Raw genomic sequence first — 22,906 nt, 5'->3', positions numbered from 1 at the left:
GGTTGGCAGCGTTTATAATATAGTGCCCCCTGGACACGTAACTCTCATGCATGCTTCACGAAGAACAGCAATCGAGGATTGTTTTGATTATTTGGATGCTGCCAGTTCATCCAATCAGCCCTAGGCGGCTGGAGTGATGTAATCTTCCTTCCTTCCTTCCTTCGATGTTGAAGAACGTCACGATTAATACGCATGGCACCAACATGCTACAGTTTTAAAGAAATTTTGAAACCCGACCTTAGCCTGTACAGACACATGTGTCAAAATTCCGGCAGCGCTGCAGCTGCCGCAGCTGCGGCAGCTCAGGCGCGTGCGCTGCAAATACTATTAGCTGCAGCTGCAACGTTGGTTAACCGCTCGAGCTCGTGCACACATATGTTCACCTTTATGAGTGTGCTGGCAGTGGCTAGTCCTACTGTAGCACACTATGAAGCCTGGGTAAGCACCTCGGAAGGTCCTGCGGCGAGCCCGGCCGGGCCGAGCGCCCAGCCCTGCAGGGTCCCAGGACTCACAACGGGACCTGCAATTTGCCAGTGATCACGGCCCTGGCAGCAATTTGAAGAGATCAAGTGTAATTTCCAAGCACAACGCTCTACGAAGTCTTGCAACAACTCAATGAGCGCAGCGCTTGAAATGGCCAAGCTTGCGAAGGCCACGATCTGGCATCATGCAGTAAAATGTGAAGTCTGTCAGGTATATTTCCGTAAGAGCCCACAGAGAAACTGGCAACATACAAGACATGCCCAAGACTATCCTTTAGACTTGCAAGACACATCTGCAAGGTTATTTACTGGCTATGTCACATGAGACACACCTTTGTAAGACTTGCATGCACTGGCTTGCTGCCACAGATAGTTTTCATGATTCATTTGTCCTCTCTGGTGATCACTGTAACCCAATTCTAGTACATGACTGTGTCTCTCCGCAGTTTCCAGCTGCGTTGAACGCCTCTCACCTCCCGACAACCCGCTTCACCACTTTGATGATGTCCGCAATCTGCAGGTGCATACAAGCAATAAAAAAGTACAAATACCATCTTATTGATTACCATGCATGAAATTAAAAGTTGAACCAAACTTGCACATGTTGCAGAGCACATCTACAGAGCAAGCAGAGCCTTTCTCTTGCTGAGGACGAGATCTTCAAGCTGTATTAAAAAAACATTGCAGGCGATATTTCAAATGTTTGAAGCCAGTGACCTAATGGCACTGAAGCACAGAGTGGCTGTATCACCTGCGGCAGTGCTGCAGCCTCCAGGTTGGCAGCATAAGGCATGGGCACCTCTGCACCGGTCACGCGCTCGGGAGCCGCGTCCAGGTCGTCAAAGCACTCCTCAGTCGCAATCGCCATGATCTCTGCGCCGATGCCGCACTGTGGCCAGCCCTCCTCTGTCGACACTATCCTGTGCGTCTTTTTTACTGATGCCACGATCGTGTCCCTGTCTATGGGCTTCAACGTCCGCAAGTTGATCACCTGCACGGATTCCACACCCGGTACGGGTCAAGCGTGGCAACCGGTAAAACTCCTTGCTGACATGCTCTCCTGCTGCGATGCTTAAACTGATACTATGAAGCACAGTATGCAGTTGAGAGAGCTTGGACAAGCTTCTTGTGTCTAGAGGCCAGGATGCACGCCCAAATTATGAGAGGTAGCACACCTCGCAGCTGATGCCCTCCTTCTCCAGCTCCTCCGCAACCTTGAGGTTGTACCCCACCAGCTTCCCAAACGCAACCAGCGTCACATCTGTCCCCTCCCGCATGACCTGCAGTTGTCATGATGCTTCCCTGATCAGCTCTGCCATTGTGTGAATATGGTAGGCACTCACTGCGTTAATTCACAGTACTACTGAGCAAAACAACTGGTCGTCAAGGTTTGATCCTACAGGGCACTGAGGAAACATGGTGCTTGGATGGGATCATGGCAGCGGCGCACCTTGCACTTGCCAATGGGTGAGACAAAGTCGTGCCCCAAAATCTCATCTGTGACTGGGAACGACTCGCCATAGAGGATCTCATTCTCCAAGAACACCACCGGGTCTGGGTCCCGGATGGCTGCTTTCAAGAGGCCACGAGAATCCTCGGCATCATATGGGGCCAGCACCTGCTCGACATCCATCCAGTCAGGCCCTCCAGATCTTTGTGACTCCCTCTATCATAAAGTCATACATAGCAAAGGTGCAGGAGAAGAGATAAGGGACAAACCGCTAAACCGAATTGAACTTGAAACTGAGGGAGCAGCGGACCTTTAGCCCGGGCACACTGCTGTACCAGGCGGCAAAACATTGGGAGTGCTGTGCAGCCACGCCAGCGGCTGCGCCGTTGGGTCCCCGGAACACAATGGGGACTGGGATGGTCCCAGCAGACATGTACAAGGTTTTGGCCGCCGAGTTGATTATCTGGTCAATGGCTTGCATGGCAAAATTAAATGTCATGAACTCGCACACCGGCTTCAACCCCGCCATCGCAGCGCCTGTGGCAATGCCTGTGAATCCAGCCTGCACATGCCACAGCATCCTGATCAGACAGGAGACCCCAAAGATCTGCAGGCTGCATGAGAGACAATGACCTTGATTGTTGGCAAGGACAGGAAGGATTTACAGCAAGCAGGAACGTTGCAGGCACCTCTGTGATGGGGGTATCCCTGACACGTTCTGCACCATACTTCTGAAGTAGACCTCTCGTGATCTGCACACAACAAAATTGCTGAGTATTCGGATAATCATCACGGCTGTCTGAAGCTGCTCTATTGGAAGAAGCGGTTCTGGAAAGCAATGTGCAGAAATGAGTCCATACCTTGTAGGCACCCTGGTACTCCCCAACCTGCACATAGAAGAGGAAGCAGTGAGCCACTGGTATTGTAGAGCTATCAGCTGGAGCATAAAACCAGTTATTGAGAGTCTCACTCACCTCTTCTCCAAGGATGAATACATCACCATCACGAGCCATCTCCTCATCCAATGCAGAGTTTAGTGCATCACGAATTGTGATGGTCTGCAGGAGGAGCACAAAGTCAGATCACTTAATGGGACATACCCTGAAATACTCAAAGAGCGGTGCATGTAGGCGGCTTCATACGGTGAGACTGCACAAAGATCACTTGGTGCATGTTCTTGATGCCTGTTTGATGGATATGACAAGGGGCACGGGTTGCAAGGAGTAACTGACAATACCTGCTGTCCAGAGGCGAAAGTCCTGGCGCACTGCAGGGCCAGGCTATCCACCTGCGCCTCCACATCTGACCATCAGATATTACATCAAAATGAATAGTTCAGAACAAGCATTCAAGCCTCTTTGCCTCACCTTCCTGAAAGTCAGACTACTCGCCAACCCTAATCGTAGCAAGGCCTGCATTTTTGCTCCTCTCCTCTTTTCCCTTCCTAGCCTAGTAAACTGCTCAGTGGCTGCTTGGTGCGAATGCTGAGAAAGACAAACGGAACTGCGGTGTCTCCATCACCTAGTCGTCCATCTATTTATGCGCAAATGCCAACAGTCGAGGACATCCCAGGGCTGAAGACCTATAATTCCCCCACTCAAGGGTCGATTACGTTCTTAGTACAAGGGCAAGATATCAATTAAAGGGGCGTTCAAACCCTACACCTGAAAACCCACACGGCAACTGTATATTGAGCACACTGGAATGCAACTTTTGGGGCATTCTTACCATGGAGCCCGAGATACCCGAAGGGATAGAAGAGGTCGAGGGTGATGTAGACTTTCTGCAGCTGCTGCGAGATTCCTGGGAGCTGGCAGCCATATCCCAGTTTTGCAGAATCTTTTCTGAAACTCTTAAAATCCGCCCGTTCAGCACGGACAAACTCGAAGCTGCCATCTTGGAACCAGATGAACATGGGGTTTTTCTCTCTTCCCTGCTCTACCTCCTTCTTAGACCAGCGAAGGAGACGAGAGAGCCCTACATTGAGCGGGAGTCCGTTGTATGGGAGGAGCTGCTCAAGCGGAAGCTCGACGCCCAGTGGCCGCAGGCGTTCACGGCTCACCCAATGGCCGGGGGGGACTTCTACACCATAGACCCGGTGTCCCGGGTGAGGCAGCTGGGACTTTGTCCTTTAAAACAATCAAACATCACTTGAACGGGCTGTGACAGCCGGGATTGTGACGCAGATGAACATACTTTACGCCCTGTGCGAGTGGAGGCTGGATGAGTGTGCCTCGGTACGGGACGTCATCAGACAAGCGGTGCGTTTTGTCTCGCCTGTGTGCTTGCAGTGTCGGAAGCGACGAGAGCAGCCGTGACACGCCCTGCTGTGCTGCAGTCAGAGAATCCCGAGACGGCAGATCAGCTCCGACACGAACCAATTGGCGAGGACTCGAAGGGCAATCGCTACTTCCACTTCGCAGACGACAGCGAGGACTGTCGGCTGTACCGGGAGGAGGCTCCTCGCAAGCGTCTTGGCAAGAAGAACAAGGACAAAAGTGATGAAGCTCTGTGGGAGACGGTTTGCACTACTTTGGAGGACATGTCAGACTTCGCAGCCAAGATGAGCGCGTCCAGGAATAAGAACGACAAGGCTCTGCACGACCTGCTCACAACCAGCGTGCTGCCCAAGCTCATGGACACAGTGCAGGCCCGCAGGAAGGCAGAAGAGAGGGCAGCAGCACTTGAAGCGATGCCCAAAAAAAGGTCCTCGAGGTTGCAGGTGGGGAGCTGGCTTGCAAAAGCATACAGTATGTGCTGGTTTCAGAACAATCAATATAACATCCACCTGGATGTTCTATGCTAGACTCACAAGATAATGCTGAGATACCAGCCAAACTGTCATGAGAGAAATTGGTCATTACTTGTTCCCGTCCGCATTGATTGATGTTGGGTGGTTCTTTTTGCTATGCCGCCTCACCAACTTTTCTGACGTGACAGCGCCCTGGTGCAGACTGTGTGCTTCTAGCATGCAGGCAGCTGTCCTGTAGACATAGCAAGACACGAAGCAGTAGTCTTAGAATATGGCTATTGTGAGACAGCTCATCTGAATTTCTCTTTGGGCCCCGTATGCAGGTTCTGCAGATCAAGAAGGACGAGGAGGAGCGAAAGAAGAAGGAGGAGGACGAGGAGAGGAGCCGAATGGAGAAAGAGAGGGAGCGGCTGAGGAAGGACAGGGAGCGCGAATTGCGCCTGAAGGCCAGGCAGGATGAGGAGGTGCGCAGCTTACCACAATGCGGCAGTAGCAAGGCAGTCCTTGTCTTGCGCGTCAATAGTTCTGGCATTGCATCAAGAAGAGTATAGCAGTACATGCAGTGACCTGTATCACTGGACAATGTGTTGCCGGCTTACCCGATGGCAGCATTGGCAGGAGCGGCTGCAGAGGCAGGCGGCAGAGCTGCGGCGGAAGCTGGCGGGCATCCACCCCGACGGCCCCTCGCGGGAGGAGCGCTACTACCGGCGGCTGCAGCAGATCGACAATGGGGAGATCCCATCGCGAGGCACGCGCCGATGTCCTGTCTAAACAGGCACCAAGGTCCTCATGGTTCACAGTTAGCACCCGGAAGTATATTGCGTCAGCTACACAAGGAATGCAAGCTTGCTGAACATGGGAATTTTGGATCTGTCAACTGAGGAGGGGGCTTGTTCACAGGCTCAAGCGAGAGCAGGGATGTGTCAGCGAGCGAGCCTTCCAAGTCGCAACCGCAGCAGCAGCAGCAGCAAGGCACACTGTCAGAGGATGCCCCGGAGCACAACAGCCCGGAGCGCAAGCCCACCCCGCCGCTGCCCATTCCAAAGTTCCACCAGCCCCTTGATTTCCCTATGCCGCCCATGGGCGCGATGGATGCAGAACCTCTGAGCTTCAACCCGCACGACGAGCAGCCACAGTCCTCAGCGCCCTGGCAACAGCAACACAACCCATACCGGCAGCAGAGAGAAGGATTCCAGCAGGAGCAACAGCAGCAGCAGCAGCAGCAGGAGGCTTATGGCAATCCTGCTGGGCGGCAATTGCGGCAACGCGGCGGGCATCCAGGGCAGGTGTGAGACTTCATCTTATCGCACGCCAGCTGCACAATATTGCTTGTAATGTGCTGTACTTATCACGAAGAAGTGTGTTTACCTGACGTCAAGAGTGGTGCTCTACAGGCGGCGCGCGGAAGGAAGCGGGAGCATTCGCCGGGGTGGTCGCCGATGGGGCTGCATGTGGTGAAGCGCCACCGCGCGCTGAGGACGCGGCCAAATCGCAACACCAGCGCATTGGCACGTTTCGGCAAGCCGCTGCCGCCGCCGCGCATGGACGACTACTACGAGGGCTCCGACCTGGACCTGTCCTCCGAGAGCGAGGGGCCCGTGTACAAGCCGCAGTCGAGAGCTGACAGGTGCGCACGGCCGCGCACTCGCTAGGCTCTGCTCGAGTCATGTGCAGTCATATGTCAGCCCATGCAATGGCTGTTCATGAGTCTCCTGACAGGCTCCAACGCCCTCCTAGGACTTCATTGGAGTATGCTTCCAGCATGCGCTTTGTTCCTGTGGTTTTGGAGTCACAAGAAAGTGTACAAGCATATCAGCATACTATTACAAGTCTGTTGTCTGATCTGTGCAGGTCAAGGAGGAGGCAGAAGGACTCGGACAGCGATCCAGATTACGAGGGTGAAAGGAGCGAGAGGAGCGGGCGCTCGGCCAAAGCACGTGCCGCAGCCAAGCGCAGCACAGCCAGTAACACTGCACGGCCGGGTGGGGGAGCACAGCACCAGGGCTTCCAGAGCCAGCAGATGCAGGCACAACGCATGCAGGTGTGGGCAGCACGCGCTTCCGTGCGCGTTTTTGCATTTTGCTTCTGCATCGGATCATCAATATTTTATGCATGGCATCAACATGTGTTTGGTGGTTCGAGATGTGTCAGGGTTGCGTATCTGGCTGCACGTGAGACATGGAGCCTTTTGCACGCATGAGGTGTGTGTCTCTGGTGCACAGGAGATGGAGATGCAGCGGCGCCAGCTGATGGCGCGCTATCAGAACGCCAGCCCAGCCGAGCAGCAGCTCATAAAGCAGCAGCTCCTGGCGCAGCGGCAGCAGCAGTACCTGCAGCAGCAACAGCTGCAAATGGCTGGCATGCAGGGCGGGGCCCAGCCGGGCATGGGTGCCTATGACGCGCAGGTGCTCCCTTGATTCCTTCTTCATCTCGATGATAAGGCAGTCGCATACTTCATGGCAAGCCTGCTCTGCTATCAGGACTGTGGACCCTGCTGGTGAGCCAAGGTACAAGGGCAGCCGCACTTACCGGTGCTGTGTGGTGTGCCCAGGCAAAGCAGGCAGCGCTGAGGCAGCAGCTGCAGCAGCAGCAGCGGCAGGAGGTGCTGCGGCTGCTGGGCACTCTGACGCCAGAGCAGCGAGAGCAGCTGTCACGCTTGCCCCCCGTTGCACAGGTGCGGGTGGCCCTGTAGTACTCTTTCACTGTGCTGCAGCATCATGCCGTCTGTGCCATGTTTTGGGCCAAGAGAGATGCGTTGCCTGGCATTGAGTCTCACGGGATCTCAAGGACCATGGTGCTGAGAGGGGGTCGCTGGTGTTTGCGCAGAACCAATTCCTGGGTCAGCTGCGGCAGCGCCATGTGGAGCAGCAGCAGGTGGCTGCGCAGGAGGCCGCTCGGCAGCACGAGATGCAGCAGCGCATGCTTGCCAGCCTCAATCCGCAGCAGATGCAGCAACTGCAGGCCATGCCCAAGGTGCGGCACCCTGCAGGCGGTCAGGCTGTCATCTGGCTTTGAGACTGCGGGGCCATGAACGAAAGTGTCATGCCTATTTTTCCATTGCTAAATTAGAGATGTGGGTGGCTATATTTTACTGTTGCCCCAGGATTGTTGCTGTCATGCCTGGACCATTTCTAATCCAGTAAAGAGTGGCTTTACCTGTCGACTGGAGTCTGACAGTGTATATTTGCTATGTCTAGCCCCAGCAGCAGGCGGCGCTGAGCTCCCTCACGCAGCGATTTGCTGCACAGGAGCAGGCACGCCTCATGCAGCGGCAGCAGGTACTGATGCATGCCCCTCAATTTTCTCGTGGAAGGTGCATACAATATGATGGCCACTTGCAAATCTGCCCAGATTTTCCCAGAAATTTGGAAATGGACATGTGATGAGATGTTCTGCGGATTCTGTGCAGGCGATGCAGCAGATGCAACAGGCAAATGGCCCTATGGCACAGCCCATGTTGCACCAGCAGCAACAGTCCCAGCACGGTTTCACTTCCTTGGGCTTTCAGCAAAGGTCCCAGGAGAGTATGCCAGGTAGGAGTAGTAATGGCTCCCATGCAGTTGATGCACTCCCATTGTTTCCAAAGTGAGCAGCTATCTCGGGCGGTGTAACATCCTGTTTGGAGTGTAGTAAGCATGGATTGAGTTCGTTATTTTGGCGCTGTGCAGGCAGCAGCGGGGGCATGTACTCTCCTCGCGCAATTCAGGGAGGCCAGCAGCAGCGATCCCAATTTATCCCCACACAGCCCATGATCCCCACTGGACCACCCACCAACGAGAGGAGCTTTGCGCCGCACAGTGCAGGCAACGGTGCGGCATCTCTATGACACTCAAGAGCTCTCCATAAATTTTGCCAAGAGTATTGAAGAGTGATTCAAGTAAGCTGGTATGGTATGTGGATTGCGCAATACAGGTGTCGCCTCGGATTGGGCCAGGCAGGCCGGGATGCATCCGGCGATGCAGAAAGCGTCTGCCGCATTTGAACCGCAGGCGATGTCTGCGCCGAGCATGCTGGAGCCTCTCCCAGTGTCCTTTCCCCCGCAGAGCGGCAGTGCTGCTTTCAGCCAGGGACACCCGCAACAGCCTGTCAGCGGTGCCCTCACCTCAATGCCATCTGCCTTGCGGCCTGGCCCGTCAGAGCAGGCACAGCAGCAGCGCACCTCCTCGCCGTTTGTGCCGCAGGAGATGCAGGTGTGTGCGCATGCGCATTGCATTCTGTCTTGCAGACACCACAGAGGGATTGAGATTCAGCACTCCCTTGTGATTCTGCCTTTTGTCAATAGACAAGCTTGAGGGAGGATGGTGTGGTCGTCCAGGGGGCAAGCCGGCCTTCTGTGGGGCAGCGAGTGCCTGGCGCAGAGGTTGCTGGCCGGGCTGCGTTGCCGGGATCGCCGCGCTACAGCGCACCCGTCACGACCGGTCAAGACAAAGCGCAGGACGCCGGCGATCGTGCAGGGGCTCCCACTTCCCAGGTGTGTTGCTTCTCCTTGAATTCTTCTGCCTTTACTCGGCGCGTCCCTGGAAGGGTAGTCTGTTTGTACTGGGTTCAAGCTTTCTGGAGTAATAGCAGCTTATACGCGGGCTTTTGGGCCATCAATGTGACATCAGGCGTTATGCCCAGCACAACTTCTGCATATGCCGTAGCTAATTTGAATGTGCTTGATGCCTAGGTGACCTCCGGGGCGTCTCAGGGCAGCCAGCCCTTCCAGCAAGCTGCCGTAGCTGCTCAGCCGCCTGAGGCAGGGCCCTCGCACAGCCCGCCAGCGCGGCCGCTGTCGGCCGGGCAGTCGCCAGGCCTGCTCATCATCACGTCAGCCGCGCCGTCCACCGCAGTCGGCCTGGCAGAACCCTCCGCCCCAGGCGCCGGGGTCTCTCCCGGCGACGTGGCGGCTGAGGGAAGCCAGGGGCCGCGAGAGCTGTTCCAGCAGGAAGAGCCGGTGTTCCCTGACAGCGAGGAGCCTGAGGGGAGGTGCCCCAGCCCGCTGCCTGTGAGCATCGACGACTTTGGGCAGCCGGACGACCTGCCGGACATGATGGCCGAGGACCTGCCCTGGAACTCGGAGCGCTCTTCCCCGCCAGAAGAGCCCGCGAGCACAGCGAGTGCCGGGGACGGCGCACCGCAGACAGGGCCAGATTCTGGCGTGCCACAGGAGGAACCCAGCAGCGCTGGAGCTGATGTCCAAGTGTTGGAGCTTGGAGAAACGGCGCCTTCAGAGGGAAATGGTCTGGTGCAGTCGTGAAGATGCGCATGTTGGTGCAGCATATTTCTTGAGAATTCTCTCTGATTTGCCTCCAGTCCTTTGCGTCTGCACTTGCACGTGAGCACATCTGCTCGTCCTGCCAGGAGAGTGCCAATTTTGGATTTCTGAGCCAGTTGTGTTGCTTCAGTGTAGGTCATTGTTGCCTTTTGAAGATCCTGTGAGCCAAACGGCAGTACCATGACCCATGACCACCCGGATCAGCTGTATGTAGCTTGCGTTGAGGGTTTGTGATTGTTGGGTGAGCAATTTGGTGCTCTTACACAAGTGGCTGGAATATCTCTGGCAGCTTGTAAAAAGTTGTTCTCGATACATCAGCAACCCAGCAAACTCGGGCTTGTCGCTTTTAGACAGGGCTCTGTCAGCCCTGATTCAATAGGGATTTCCTGAAGTCCGTCACACACTCTCTCTTCTATCGATGTCGCAATGCATCGATACCAACTAGTCGTCATCATCTGACCACAGTGCAAGGTTCCGCTTCATGGCGCCCTTCACTGGGACCTCTAGGCTAGCCTTGTCCAGAAGACCTGCATATGCGTGCTTGCAGCTTAATGGCAGGCACATTGTGCCACTCAAACTTGGGGTGCATAGTAATTTATTAACTTGCGAGGCAATGTTTGCGATCCTCACCTGGCTCAGGTTGGCTTAACTCAGATGACTCGCTGCCAGAAGCGTCCTCTACATCAATATCAGAATCGTCACTCACCTCAGCAATTCTATTTGCTTTCTTTTCCTGCTGCTTTCTCTTCCCTGCAAATGTCACACTGAATTGGTCTATTTCACTGAAGCACTGGCTTCCAAGGAGGAGGTTCATCTATTTGCCAAAATGCAGTAAAGTCCTATGTGCAGGGCTCTCACCAGGACTGACATTGGCAGGTTGCGCATTCTCCTCATCAGCATTTTCCTGCGCCACCAATATTATTTTAGACTCTGGCGCAGATTTCCTGCTGCTGGGGGACAAAGCAGTTTAGAGAAGGACACACATTGTCCGCGTCTGAGTCTGACAGGGAACCGTTGTCCAGGTAGGTGTACTTGTGCGGCGCTGCAGCAGCCGCACGCCTGCCACGGCCCTCAGCCAGAATGTTGCTCATGTCAATGCCTGCACACCCAGTGCAAGCTCTTCACTGACAAGTGCGCAAGTCAAACACCGTGCGCGTTACCCTGCAGAGGCTGAGCTCACAAAGAGTTCCGGGATGATGCATCCAAATGAAGTGCTTCAGAGCGGCCTGCACAATCACAAACCACATGGGGCACAAGACTTGACAGTCATAGCAGGGGTGCAGAGTCTCACCCTCCAGGTCACGCTGCTTCTGCACGTCCTTGCGCACTTGCGCGACTTCGTCTGTGGTGGCCTGCTCTGACAGGCCATGTTTCTGCAGCAGCGCTTTCAGCCTGTCTGCCACATCCTGCTCCTTGGACACCCTCGTGTAGACAGAGGGCGGGATGGTGATGGACGCTGATTTGCAGATGCGTTTCATCTTTTGCACCTCGCGCCCATATTCTTTGCCTAAATCCACAGCCATCCTGCGCTGGTCATGACCTGGGATGTGCAAGTTGGTGAGGCAGGCGCTTGAGCGCTACAGTGAGAGCCGCCATACCACCGTCAGAGAGCTGCATTGATTGCACTCTAGGATTAAATATGTAAGTCACCTGCAGGCGCTGCCGGGGCTGCCTCCTCATCCTTCCTCTTCACCTTCTTGGCCTTCACTTCTTTCTGTTTCAGCCGTTTGCGTGAAGAACCATCGTCTTCGCTGGCTTTACGTCTCGCCTTCTTCTGCTTGGGAGAGTTGCTGTCAAATGCAGGCTCTGCCGCATCATCCTCACTCTCTTGAGAGGGCGCTGCTGGCTCTTCACCTGCTGTGTTGCCCGAGAACAGCTGCAACACAGTGACATGGAGGTCAAGCTCTGAGCTGATGCATTCTTTTTGAAAGCAGGAAATAACCACTGGGCCCACCTTGTCAATCAGCTCCTTCACATATTCCTTTTCGCTCTTCAAACTCTTCTCAGGAAGACCCATGTCCTCCTCGAGCAGCTTCCGACACTGATTCATGGTGATGGTCCTGCAACATGTCATGAAAGAGTTCTTGTCAATCCAGCGATGGCCTGCATGCCGTGAGGTGCAACAAGTTGAGAAATCATCAGTGACGCACTCCTTGTTTGCTAGGATGTATGAACTCCTCCTTGTGACCGCGTCCTTGAGGGCCTGCTTGTCGATGGCCGCCATTGTTGAAGTGCACACTTTCCACGCTCCTCAGAAGAAATTTTGCGACAAAGAACGACGGTGTATGACCTGTGGTAACGGTATAACTCAGTGATGTACCAACACAGCGAGAAACTGCTTCACAGTAGCAAAGCGCAGCGCAGTCGACGACCAATATACGTTTGGATAGCCAATTGTTCTCTAAAGTCCGTCGCGAATTTACATCAAAAGGCTGTCGAAAATTTTTGAAGGCACATGGCGCATTCGAGGCGAAACAAGATTTTATTGGCACAATAGAATTACACGTCGGACTGAAAAAGCCGTTTTCACTGGCTCTTCTCATGGCCCTGCCTCCACATCAAAATCTGGACATACAGCGCAGCAGCAGCAAAGTGCAAGAAGCTCAGGGCCGTGATGAGCGCATCAAAGATGTAAGGCAGCCGCTTGGGTGGCTCCAGGACAGCAGCTGCAGCATGGACACCCAGAGCCAGGCCCACGGACGTTCTGAAAATCAGGGGTAGGCCACAAGACGTCAGACCATGCATCCATGTCCTTCCAGTGACAGCTGTTCTGTTTGCCTGAGCAGGCAGCGTGAAGGCTGCCCAGAGTAGCAGCAGCGCCACATATGCCAGAGACAGGCCGTCCTTCTTCAGCAGCGGATACACGGAGAAAGCTGCAACAGCCGGCAACCATGCGGCCAGCGCTGGCAGCTCTGGTGCCAGCAGTGTGACTGGCAGCAGCGCCAGCAGGATGGACTTCTCGTGGACCTGGTAGGAAAACAAGAAGAACGAGAATGCGCTGCTGGCCATGCACAGCAGCAGACCCTTCTCAGATGGGCTCCTGATCTGCTGCACCACTGCCGGCAGCAAAGTGAGCAGTGTGGCACCCGCGCAGAGGCGTACTAGTTCCTGCACATGTCAATTTGAGAGTTGACAGGCTGCATTGCCTTACAGCTTCTCTATATCTCCAATGGATGCACACGTGTGACAACAGGCATTGTGTGGCTAAAAGAGGCAAGAAGTTTGGAGATCAGTTGGCTTTGAGCACACCTGCTGGGTAAAGAGCTGCTTCCATTTGATCAAAGGAGATGTAGCACACCAGAAATTTGCGACATAGTCCTCAAATAGGCCCCGGCGCAGGGGCGCTAGCCTGCTCAACACTCCAACAGCTCTGGAAGGCGGCACCAAGAATGGCCCCCACACACAGGCAAAGGTTGCACACACCACGAAGCCCAGACGTGCCACAGCTCCCACCTGCGCTAGAATAGATGCTGAGATGCAGTCTGCCCGCCTGACGAATGGAATGTCGACAGATCACAACATCGTGAACAGGAGCTGATGAAGTCGCATCCAAGATATATGACTGACTACACCGTGCAGCATTTGCCATGGTACTACGAGAAGGATTGCCTAACGAGCACCTTGCTGAGGAATGTCGGCCGCTGAAGGCATCTGCCCAGCAAGTGTGCAAAGAACGCAGGTGCATAGTACATGCTCATCTGCTTGTGATTAAGGGAAAGGCAAAATAGCGCGCTGCCCAGCATCTCCTTCCCAGTGGCCACCGCCGCCGCTGCCCCTGCCTACAAAAAAACACAGTGCTCTGCTGTGAAGGGGCGTCGGCAGATCAGATTTGAACTTGGCCCCAAGGAGGGGCCCACCACCCTCCGTGTCACGCTGACCAAATGATGCAGTAGAGACGCACTGCAAAGCCGAGGCTGATGCCGTTGTACTGAAAGTGACCATGGTCTATCAGGACGGCAGCTGGCTGTAACAGGGCAGCAAAAAGCATCCATGCCCGTTGCTCTGCTGTTGCATCCTTTAAGAATGCACGTCGACAGGCCAGCACAGCGGGAATGTACACTGCACAATAGAACAACTTTTGTTCAGACGCTTTACCGGCATGTGCTCTCACTTGTGTACTCTTCACAAGTGCTTGTGCTTGTGCTTCACGCAGAGCCAAAAACAGCATGCGCTCACCCAATATGTCAGATATCACAACACTCCAGCGCATCGTTGTTTTGCTGGAAGAAGTCTCGTATCCTCGAGATATGAGCAAAGCAATGGCCTCAGGCTCGGCATGCTGAATGGCTTTCCCATACAGCCAGCTCTGCAAAGTTGCACAATCTGACGGGCATCACTCCGTGCCAATTTTGAGGGGTGTGCAGTGCTGATCAGAAGTAGTCTGGTCTGGAAGAAGGGCCCCTTGCCTGGTAGGCGCTGATTGGAGGGTAGTCGAGGCCCCAATAGTCCAAGTTGTTGTCAGTGGTGTTCTTGTACCTGGTGTGTATATCGCACCCTCATTGCCCTGTCCCGTCATGCAAAGTGCTGTGCATTCATCACTAGACTTGAGTTGGTGAGGCGCGCCCACCAATCCTGGATTGGAAGGTGGACTGTGACTTCCATCCAGTGACGTTGTGCCTCATAGTCACCGTATCTGGGTGGCAAACCTGCACCTGCAAGCTTGCTGTAGTTATATATATGAAGGCAACAGCATCAAGTTGAAGACAAGGTGCTGTCCCCCGAAGAGGATAAGGGGTGTCACCAGAGTAGGAATGTAATCCAACACCAAGCCGTATCAACAGAGATACCGCTATGATCAGGAGGGTTGCGGCATGATCTCCCAATGCTCTCATAAGCATATTGGAGTAGCCACAAATGTCGACTCAGAAGTCAGTGACACCATCTCATGGCCTGTGAGGTTAGTAAAATAGTCAATCTAGATTAATGAAATGGCAAACTGCCAATTAAATGACACCATAAAGCCTTCCTAGATGTAGTCCAGTGTGTGAATAACACGAAAAGAAGGGAACATGCACGAAGCCTTCAGTGCTTCACATAGATCAGCTTTTCTAACTTTTGTTTTTCATTTTTCAGAAGATTGCATGACGAAGCCACATGACCGTGCCAGTCAGAGTCCCGCTCAGGCAGGAACGCCGCGTGACATTTGCCACCGTCCTGCTGTGGACCAATTCTGCAGGATTGGGCGAAAACGCTAGAGCACCAGCTCCTTTAGTGCTTGGCGGGCGTTCACGTAGCCAGTCGAGGCCACGGAAGCTCGATGTACCGCCCAGCACTTTCATTGGAGAGTGCTGCGCTAGAAGATGTCTCAACGCAACAAATATGCGAACAGTAACTTGAATGGCGTGCTGTCGTCTCAGAAGTCTGGATCTGGCTTCTCCCAGCCCTACTCGCAGCCCACAAGATATGGATCTGGCCTGGTTTCTCTGGGGTCAAGCAAGGTAAAGTGGGGGGGTTGTCTGATCCTTGAAGAGGCAGACTGGCTGGCTGGCCAATGGCGTTGTGTCCTGATTTAATCCAGACGGAGCAATGCGTTGGTTTCCTTTTTTTGCATTCAGATGTCGCGCTCCGCATGCGTGGGATCCATCAAGAGTCTAACACCTGAAACACAGCCTCTGATCTGCGCTGTTGCTATGCAGAAGGCCAGATTGCCTGCGTCCAACTCAGCGGCCAAGCTTGCCGTGCCCAAGCCCGTCAATCTTCCATCCTTGAGAAAGGTAGGGCCGACTGATTGCATCGCAGCATTTACCTGATATCTGGGCTGTCTTGGCCAGACTTTATTACTGAGCCTTGCAACACTGAGCTGAAAGGACTTCCTGCAGGAAAACGCCGGCAACGATCCTAACACCCAGATAGTGCCGTCGGGAAGCGGTACTAGCTGGCAGAAAGTAGAGGAGCCAGCGCCGACGCCGGCCGATCTGCGGCAGACTGCTCTTTCCGCGGGCTCAACTTGGGCGTCCACGCACAGTCGAGACTCTGGCTGGCAGCCGCCTGCCCCGCAGTTGCAGGCGCTCCCCCCTCCTCGTCCGGGATCTCGTCGCCTCAATCCACACGAATATCCTACTCTTTCAGCGGCCGCCACACCTCGGCAGCTCAACCTCCCAAAACAGCGGGTCCCTTCCGTACCAGACAGTCAGGTGCACCACTGTCTTTGCCTGACCTAGCTCTGTACTTTTTGGGGGATGATGTGGTAAATTAGTTGCTGCCAAAGGAGTGCTTGCTTGCCCATTATGCCCAGTATGCTGGTTGCACAGCAAAGGTGTGGCATGTAATTCTAATCTGTTCTTGGTTTTAAACAGGGAGTAGCCAACTGGGACGAGGACGAACGTCGTCTGCCAGCAGCTGGACCAAGCCAGCCAGCTCCACCTGATAGGTAAAGGATTGTTCCCTTCTACTGAACTTGCACAGCCTGATCACCATTATGGTTTGTTGTGCAGACCCTCATGCTGTCCACTGCAGAGAGCTGCACATGCACCCTGAGGGCTGCATTCTTTCAGTGTGAGTGAGGACTTTGCTGATGCAGGGCGGAGGAGGACCGTGCCTTCAGGCCTCCATGGGAGGACAGGGGCGATGGTTATGGCGGCAGGGGCCCGGCAGACGGCTACGGGGTTGCTGCGCGAGGGTTTGATGATGAGCGGTGGATCCGTGGTGGACAGGGCAACCCGCCGCCACCACAGAGACCCTATGGCCGGCCACCTACTGGCCGCTTCGGCAGTCAGGACCGGTTTGGCGAGTTCCCTCCCTTCGCCGATGATGCCGCTCTCTTTCCGCCCCCACCGCCCCCCTCCAGGCAGCCTCCCCCACCGCCGCGCACAGACGCGGCCGGAGACTCCGCCAACGGAGGCAGGAGCATGGAGGTGGATCCTGAGCGCGAGGCGTTCCTGGCCGAGCTCGACAGGGTGGCCCAGGATTTGGAGAAGGTGCGCTTCCCACCAAAAGCTGCAGCCGCTCTTTCCTTTCCTCTCTTCCTTGCCGGTGTGCAAGTAGCACCATTATTCATACAAGCACAACCTTGAGGTAGTTCTGAGACTTGCTCATTCGTCTGCAGGAACGGCAACGCAAGCTGGAGCAGGAGGTCGTTGTTGCAGAAGAGGAGCTGCTCCCCGAGGTAGTAGAATCGGCACCCCCGGTGAAGGAGCCCTCAGGCCCCCTCACACTGGCGCAAGTTGCAGCAGCCAATGTCACTGAGGTCGATGAGCCTTCAGAGCCTGTGGTGTGTTCGCCTGCCTTTGCTTCTGCCTCTGTCCGCAAATATGAACAGCAATGTGCATCAAGCGATCGAACGTCGAATAAAGCTGATGGTTGATATCATTTGTGCAGGTTCCCCAGAATGCCAAGATGGCTCGGAGGCAGCGTGAGCTTGAGGAGGAAGAAGCAGAGCGTAAGAGAAAGGAGGCTGCAGCTGCCAAGCTGAAGGCTTTGGATGAAGCCATTGCTGCTCGTGAAGCTGAAAGGTGCCCTCCAAATTTCTCCACCTGTAGTGATGCTGTCCTATTGTCAGACACTGTTGATGGCCTGTCTGTCATGCTGTCGCATCACAATCGGACATCGTGTTTGTTGGGTGTCTGCAGGCTTGCATTGGAAGAGCTAGCTGCCAAGGATGCCGCAGAGAAACGTGCAGAAGAGGAGGCAAAGGCTGCTAGGGCAGCCGCAGAAGCAGCAGCCATTGCGCATGAGAAGGCTGAGACAGAGCTTGCTGCGCTGACGCTAGAAGAGGAACAGCGAGAGGCAGCAGCAATGCCTGCAAGACCACTTTCGAGCAGCGTGTCAGAGAGGGCAGCTATTGACCAGGATCAAGAGGGCAGCGTGCACGGCTCCTCCATCGACGTCCAGGTCCGTAGCCCCATTATGCAGCCTGTCGACAAACAAACACCCTCTCATGCATATCACTCCTTCATGCGTGTAATTCTGCACAAATGCCCATACTGCCCTGTAAAGCAGTGCCAATGCTGAGCGTGAATTAGGATGAATTAGTTTAATTGCTCTGGCAGATTACGTGCATGGTCGGCCTATCATGTGGTGTCTTTGCTGACGGACAGTGTGGATTTTGTGCAGGCAAATAGCAGTGTCGCCCAGGATGCCCTGAGCGATGATGACAGAGATGTGAGCGTGGTGAGCTCAGCCCAGGATGTTGCAGCGCCGTTGCCCAATGCCTGGAAGAGGGCGCGCCTGCCAAACGGCACACCTGATGCATGGGAAGAGAAAATCGCCCCCGCTCCACCGCCGAGAGGCCCCAAGCGCAGCATGGAGCCCTCTAGGGTAGGCGCCGAGCAGGAGGTGTCTGACAAGAAGGTCATGACGGTCAGCAAGCCGGAGAGGCAGCCTGCAGCAGCAAAGAAGGCGGTGGCAGTGCACGGAGTCAGCAGCGCTGATGGCAGCGGACCTGTCTCTGTAGATGCAAACGGCACAAGCAATGCAGCCGCCGCCCCTGTGGCTCCACCTGTCATCGTCCAGTCAAAGGGACCTCCTGTGTCCTGGCGCAAGATCCTTGCCGGTACTGTTCTCTTCGTCATCCTTTGACTTCACATGCACTTGAGAGCTATTTCCAGACCTGCCTCAGCAGCAACTGCCAGGGTGCTCGATCAGGATGTTATATTTTGCTATCACCTGCAGGGGATGATGGTCCCAGCACGCCCCCTCAAGAGCCTGCCCAGGAGGAGCCCGAGCCAAGAACCGTGGATGGCGGACGGCCCGTGCGTGGCCGCGGACGTGACGGTCGCGGCCGTGCGGAGCGGGACGGGCAGCATGCAAGGGATGCAGGAGCTCTGAGGGATGGTGACAGCGGACGCGGCAGAGGCCGCGGGAGGGGCAGGGGCGAGCGGCCCGCACGCGTCGCTACCCGCAAGCCGGCGGAGCCGACCAGCCCGGGCACGGTCGTTGCGGCAGAGACGGGTGCAGACGCAAGCGGAGTTGACGCTGCCGCGGGCAGCAGGAGGGGCCGCCAGCGTGGCGACAATGTGCGCGGGCGTGGGGGGCGGGATGCTCCTGCGTCGGCCCGCGGCCGTGGTCGTGGCGCAAAGGCAGCTGGCCGCGGTGCAGCCGCTCCAGCACCGGTTCCGCATGTTGCTCCGCCCGCGCCAGATGCTCCTGAAGCAGCGGCTGTCAAGTTGCCACCCGAAGCCCCTCCGGCCGCTGTTGAGGCGCCGATGGTGGCACAGGAAAAGCAGCAGTCAGCTCCTGAGGCAGAAGCCATGCCCATCATTGCCACAGTGCCGCCTGGCCTTGGCTGGGACGCAATTTCGGAGCCGCCCGGGCTGGGCGGCTGGGGGACGACCGTCACAGGCGGCCTGCCCATCATGTCTTCAGCCGAGGGTTCCCTGCCGCTGGCGGTGGACAGCCGCAGCAGCCGGTTTACGCCGTCGCTGGACCCCATCGCCATCAAGTCACCAATCGCGGAGAGCAGCGACCCCCCGGTGGAGCGGCCCAAGAGCGCAGCCGGCGTGGTCGGCGCGGTTTCACGGCCGCGCTCCGCCAGCACCGCCGCCGGCGTGAGCAGCAGCCTTGGGCAGGATGTGCTGCCAAAAGGCATCCCTGCGCTGCCTGCCGACCTCTCTCTGGACCCGCTGCCAGCGCCGTCAGAGTCTCGCCCTGTCGGCTTTGGCGGCCAGCGCTCCTCCGCGGTGTCCGCTGCCCCGATCGGCCCCGCCGCGTTCCCGGGCGTGCTGTTCTCGCTGCCAGGCCAGGCTCAGGGCGCCAACATGTGGCAGCAGTTTAAGCAGCCGCAAACCTCGACCGCACAGCAGGGCGGTGCAGCTCAGCAGCAGGGCGTGCAGGACCAGGGCGCTTTCAACCTGAGCGCCGCCAAGCAGCCGTTCTACAATGCTGCCGGCGACCAGTCCTTTGGCAGCGGGCCATCATACGGCGGTGGCAGCGCTGGCATCAACTCCAACCCCCAGTTCGGCGCCTTCAGCAGCACGCAGTTTGGGCAGGGCGTGCCTCCGGGCCTGCAATTCGGCCAGCTCCACACAGGCTTTACAGCCCCATTCGTTCCTACAGGTGTGCACTTGGGTTGCTTGTTGCTCAGGTGTATCCTTTTCCTTATGCATCCCAGATCTGCATGTTCCTGGCTTTCTATTATACGCATCGATGTCATGCAAACGCTGTCATGCGCAGGCAAGCAAGCAGACTGGAGCACCGGCACGGCCAGCAAGCAGCCTGACTGGAGCACAGGCCCTCTGGGCAGACAGCCAGACTGGAGCGTTGGTCCGTTGGGCCAGACTTCACGAGTGGCGGCTTCCCAACCATACCCTGGACCCGGGGCCCTGGATTCGGTTGTGCGACAGGCGCCTTACACGAGCCAGCACCCACCGTTGGACTCGTTGAGCAGGTGAGACTTATGCACCCTCCTTCTGTTTCTGGTCTCGAGTCAATACAGCTCATGCACAGCACCCCCGCGTACTTTGCCTGGATAGTTCATCATCCTCCCCTAGGATCTCCACCTCACAACATGCTGGCAATTTGCAGGAATGGTGGCGTGCCGCAGTCCAACGGCAACATGGAGATGCATCGTCAGACCTTGCCAGAGGGGTTTGTTGGGAAGGCGGGCGAGGCGCCGGCAGCGCTGCATGACACTGCTGCCGGCCTGCCGGACGACGTGTTCACCCCGGAGGATATCCGGGCGACCGTCGAGGCAGTGGTCCCTACCATGCGGGGTGGGCCACCATCAGGCGGCGGCCGCCGCGGCGGCAGGGGCCGCATGGGCAGCCCACCGATGAGGGGCGTGCCCGCTGGCCGGGGCGGCTACGCACGCGGCCGCGGACGTGAGGGAGGCATGGACGGCGTTTCGGCCGGCAATGACGGCGGCGGCCACCAGCACCAGCGCCGCCGTGAGGGCGGACCAGCCGCGGGGCAGCAGCGCACGGGACCAGCGCAGGCGCGGCGGCACCCGGGAGAGGGCGTGCCACCCCAGGAATCTGGCGGCAGGGACGGCGTTCGGGGCCGCGGCACAGGCCGCGCCAGAGGCGCTCGTGGAGCCGCACGCGGTGGGCAGACGAACCCCGTCACAGCGTGGGTGCCGCTGCCACAGGGCGCATGAAGAGTGTGATGCGGGATGAGGGGAGGATCAAGATTGTCAGGTGGATCGGATTGTGGGTCAGCTGATACGTCAACCACGGCAAGCTTTGCAAGGGGCAGGGGTTGCAAGGAACTCTGTCTACTGTGGCCCTCACAGCGATCGTGTCGATTGTGCCTGGATGACGAGACCACAAGCGCACCCAGCAAGGGATATGGAGCCAGAGGGTGTGTGAACATCATTTGAATTCGTATTGCAGAGCCTCACCAAGAAGGTGGAAGCACGCAACTGCAACTTTGCGGATGAGAAGAGTGCTGCAGGAAGACAGTATGCGCGGTGCATCTTACAATACAGTAATGCTGCTATCAAGAGTGTTGCAGCAGAACAATGGTCAATGCCAAGTTCTTGAGCAGATCGCCATCTTGTCTGCAAATTCAAGCTGCGAGACCTTGCATGCGTGATTTCTCCATGAGTGAGTCTCTCTTGGCAGTCATATGGTGCAAGGCAGTAGTGCAGGTTCCAGCAGTGGGCATATTACTCGATAGCCCCAGTGAAAGTCAGTACAGCAAGCTGCTGCAGAGCTTTAGGAGTGATTATGCCGCTGCCATCCTGTGTGTTGCAGCCGGTCAATTTTCGACGGCTGCCGGGTTTGTCCATGCCTGCGAAGGCAACGACCTTCTCAGACCTGCCAAGTCGGACACAGTCTAGCTGAGGCTAAGATGTCCAACTGATTGTTAGCTTGATGAGCAAGTCACAAGTCACTGGACGGTCTAGGTGTCGGCTGACAACTGCAATGCACATCTTGTAAGAATGTACAAGGTACATTTGACCTGTTCAGATTGCGAGGCAGCCATTCCTCACTCTTACTGCCTTGCATGTTTTGCCTCCTTCATTGATCTGTTTGCAGACAGCATGTGCACAGTATCTAGATCATCAGTAGCACTGCATCATGATCATCACACACAGTATCATAATGGTTTTGGCAAGCTTAAACCAGCACAACAGGAAAATCGCACCAACATCGTGAACAACGTGGCCTTGAACAGCCACGGGGTGTGTACATTTTTTGGAATTCCCGAATGCAACGAAGTCAAGATGCATGAGGAGTTTTATTGGTGCATGCACGTGTCAGCACGTGCTTAGGTGAGTGAGCAGTCATGACTTCTTGGTATTGAAGACAGAGTGACAAACTGTTCAATCAATCTAGGCATTCTGTTTCTGTGCTGCACTGCATGCAAAAGCTGAGAAAGTTTTGCCGTGGTGGGCGCCCGTTCAAAACTTCAAGCGCACACCTTTTTTGCTTTCCTATAGTGCTGAATCACTTCTGTCTACTCACTAGAGGTAATCTATTCAGTTCCCTAAGTAAGACACCTTTTGCCTTTTTTAGTCTTGGCTGAGCCACGATCCTGTTCAGATCCCAAGAAGTGCCCAGGGTAAGACTTCCTTTTTCATTTTCCATCTTTGGTCTGTCACAGATTGGCCCTCAGGCTGTCACAGAACGGCCCAAATGACTGGACTTCAAGCCCAGAAAAATCATCTGGTACCGATTTACGCCTAGTTTAGTCTGTATAGTCACAGATCCATGACAAGCCCTTCCCCGGGAAAAAATTGTGCTTCAAAATGGGTGGCGCTGGAGTGCGGCGCTGCCTTCCTTTGATGACCAGCACGCATGCACTCTGAGGCAGAACCTGCAAAAGTAAACATGGCGCTTTGCTTAGCAGCATTCACCATGCACTGATGGCCATAAGGGTGCACCGATCATGTCAACAGACCCGCAGCAACTTATAGTACTTCACTCATATCATTCCCTCTGACGAATTTTTGCAACAACACTCGAGGAAAGTGTCAGCTTCAGAACATTTGCTTTATCTACAGTCAGCATAAAAAGATACGATATAAAAAGAAATCCACACACCGTCCGGAGCCGGGGAAGGTGCGTGCAAGCAGATGCAACCTC

The 22,906-nt window shown here is 55.7% G+C and overlaps 5 protein-coding genes across 5 annotated transcripts; 2 read left to right on the top strand and 3 right to left on the bottom strand.

Moving 5' to 3' along the window:
- Window positions 1-558: 558 nt before the first annotated feature.
- On the bottom strand, window positions 559-3,457 carry COCSUDRAFT_21931 (pyruvate dehydrogenase). Its single transcript, XM_005651338.1, has 10 exons — window positions 3,300-3,457; window positions 3,170-3,220; window positions 2,907-2,990; window positions 2,793-2,819; window positions 2,622-2,684; window positions 2,243-2,494; window positions 1,933-2,100; window positions 1,658-1,762; window positions 1,234-1,473; window positions 559-996 (listed from the first exon to the last, which is right to left on the bottom strand). Exons 1-10 carry the CDS (start codon window positions 3,348-3,350, stop codon window positions 952-954), a joined length of 1,086 nt encoding a protein of 361 aa, XP_005651395.1. The 5' UTR covers window positions 3,351-3,457; the 3' UTR covers window positions 559-951.
- A 204-nt stretch (window positions 3,458-3,661) lies between these two features.
- COCSUDRAFT_39826 (hypothetical protein) lies at window positions 3,662-9,923 on the top strand (the record flags this gene model as incomplete). Its single annotated transcript, XM_005651337.1, has 17 exons — window positions 3,662-4,039; window positions 4,119-4,193; window positions 4,271-4,654; window positions 5,008-5,148; window positions 5,303-5,444; window positions 5,585-5,970; window positions 6,079-6,311; window positions 6,536-6,725; window positions 6,907-7,089; window positions 7,236-7,358; window positions 7,511-7,657; window positions 7,882-7,962; window positions 8,094-8,217; window positions 8,353-8,493; window positions 8,597-8,874; window positions 9,000-9,155; window positions 9,354-9,923. The coding sequence occupies 17 exons, from the start codon at window positions 3,662-3,664 to the stop codon at window positions 9,921-9,923; spliced, it is 3,732 nt and encodes a 1,243-aa protein (XP_005651394.1).
- A 941-nt stretch (window positions 9,924-10,864) lies between these two features.
- Window positions 10,865-12,165, bottom strand: COCSUDRAFT_39825 (hypothetical protein; the record flags this gene model as incomplete). The annotated part of the gene is made up of 5 exons (XM_005651336.1): window positions 10,865-11,040; window positions 11,233-11,448; window positions 11,592-11,817; window positions 11,896-12,001; window positions 12,092-12,165. The coding sequence occupies 5 exons, from the start codon at window positions 12,163-12,165 to the stop codon at window positions 10,865-10,867; spliced, it is 798 nt and encodes a 265-aa protein (XP_005651393.1).
- Window positions 12,166-12,467: 302 nt separating this feature from the next.
- On the bottom strand, window positions 12,468-15,005 carry COCSUDRAFT_27266 (hypothetical protein; the record flags this gene model as incomplete). The annotated part of the gene is made up of 8 exons (XM_005651335.1): window positions 14,683-15,005; window positions 14,509-14,593; window positions 14,348-14,417; window positions 14,118-14,247; window positions 13,843-14,000; window positions 13,562-13,720; window positions 13,191-13,394; window positions 12,468-13,049 (listed from the first exon to the last, which is right to left on the bottom strand). The coding sequence occupies exons 1-8, from the start codon at window positions 14,777-14,779 to the stop codon at window positions 12,468-12,470; spliced, it is 1,485 nt and encodes a 494-aa protein (XP_005651392.1). The 5' UTR covers window positions 14,780-15,005.
- Window positions 15,006-20,694: 5,689 nt separating this feature from the next.
- COCSUDRAFT_52477 (hypothetical protein) lies at window positions 20,695-21,770 on the top strand. Its single transcript, XM_005651334.1, has one exon. The coding sequence runs from the start codon at window positions 21,337-21,339 to the stop codon at window positions 21,655-21,657; it is 321 nt and encodes a 106-aa protein (XP_005651391.1). The 5' UTR covers window positions 20,695-21,336; the 3' UTR covers window positions 21,658-21,770.
- The last annotated feature ends 1,136 nt before the right edge of the window (window positions 21,771-22,906 follow it).

This window comes from Coccomyxa subellipsoidea (genome assembly GCF_000258705.1).
Source record: "Coccomyxa subellipsoidea C-169, whole genome shotgun sequence".
NCBI lineage: Eukaryota > Viridiplantae > Chlorophyta > Trebouxiophyceae > Coccomyxaceae > Coccomyxa > Coccomyxa subellipsoidea.
The sequence above is the reverse complement of the archived record's forward strand: the minus strand, read 5'-3'. Positions and strand labels throughout refer to the sequence as shown.

What these genes read in the sequence shown, in the direction of transcription:
- COCSUDRAFT_52477 (XM_005651334.1), top strand. Translation starts at nt 21,337, where the DNA reads ATGGTCAATGCCAAGTTCTTGAGCAGATCGCCATCTTGTCTGCAAATT.
- COCSUDRAFT_21931 (XM_005651338.1), bottom strand. Translation starts at nt 3,350, where the DNA reads ATGCAGGCCTTGCTACGATTAGGGTTGGCGAGTAGTCTGACTTTCAGG. An exon ending in CTTTCGCCTCTGGACAGCAG is followed by an intron (nt 2,991 to 3,169) that starts GTATTGTCAGTT and finishes CTCCTCCTGCAG; the next exon opens with ACCATCACAATTCGTGATGC. An exon ending in AGGAGGGCATCAGCTGCGAG is followed by an intron (nt 1,474 to 1,657) that starts GTGTGCTACCTC and finishes GAATCCGTGCAG; the next exon opens with GTGATCAACTTGCGGACGTT.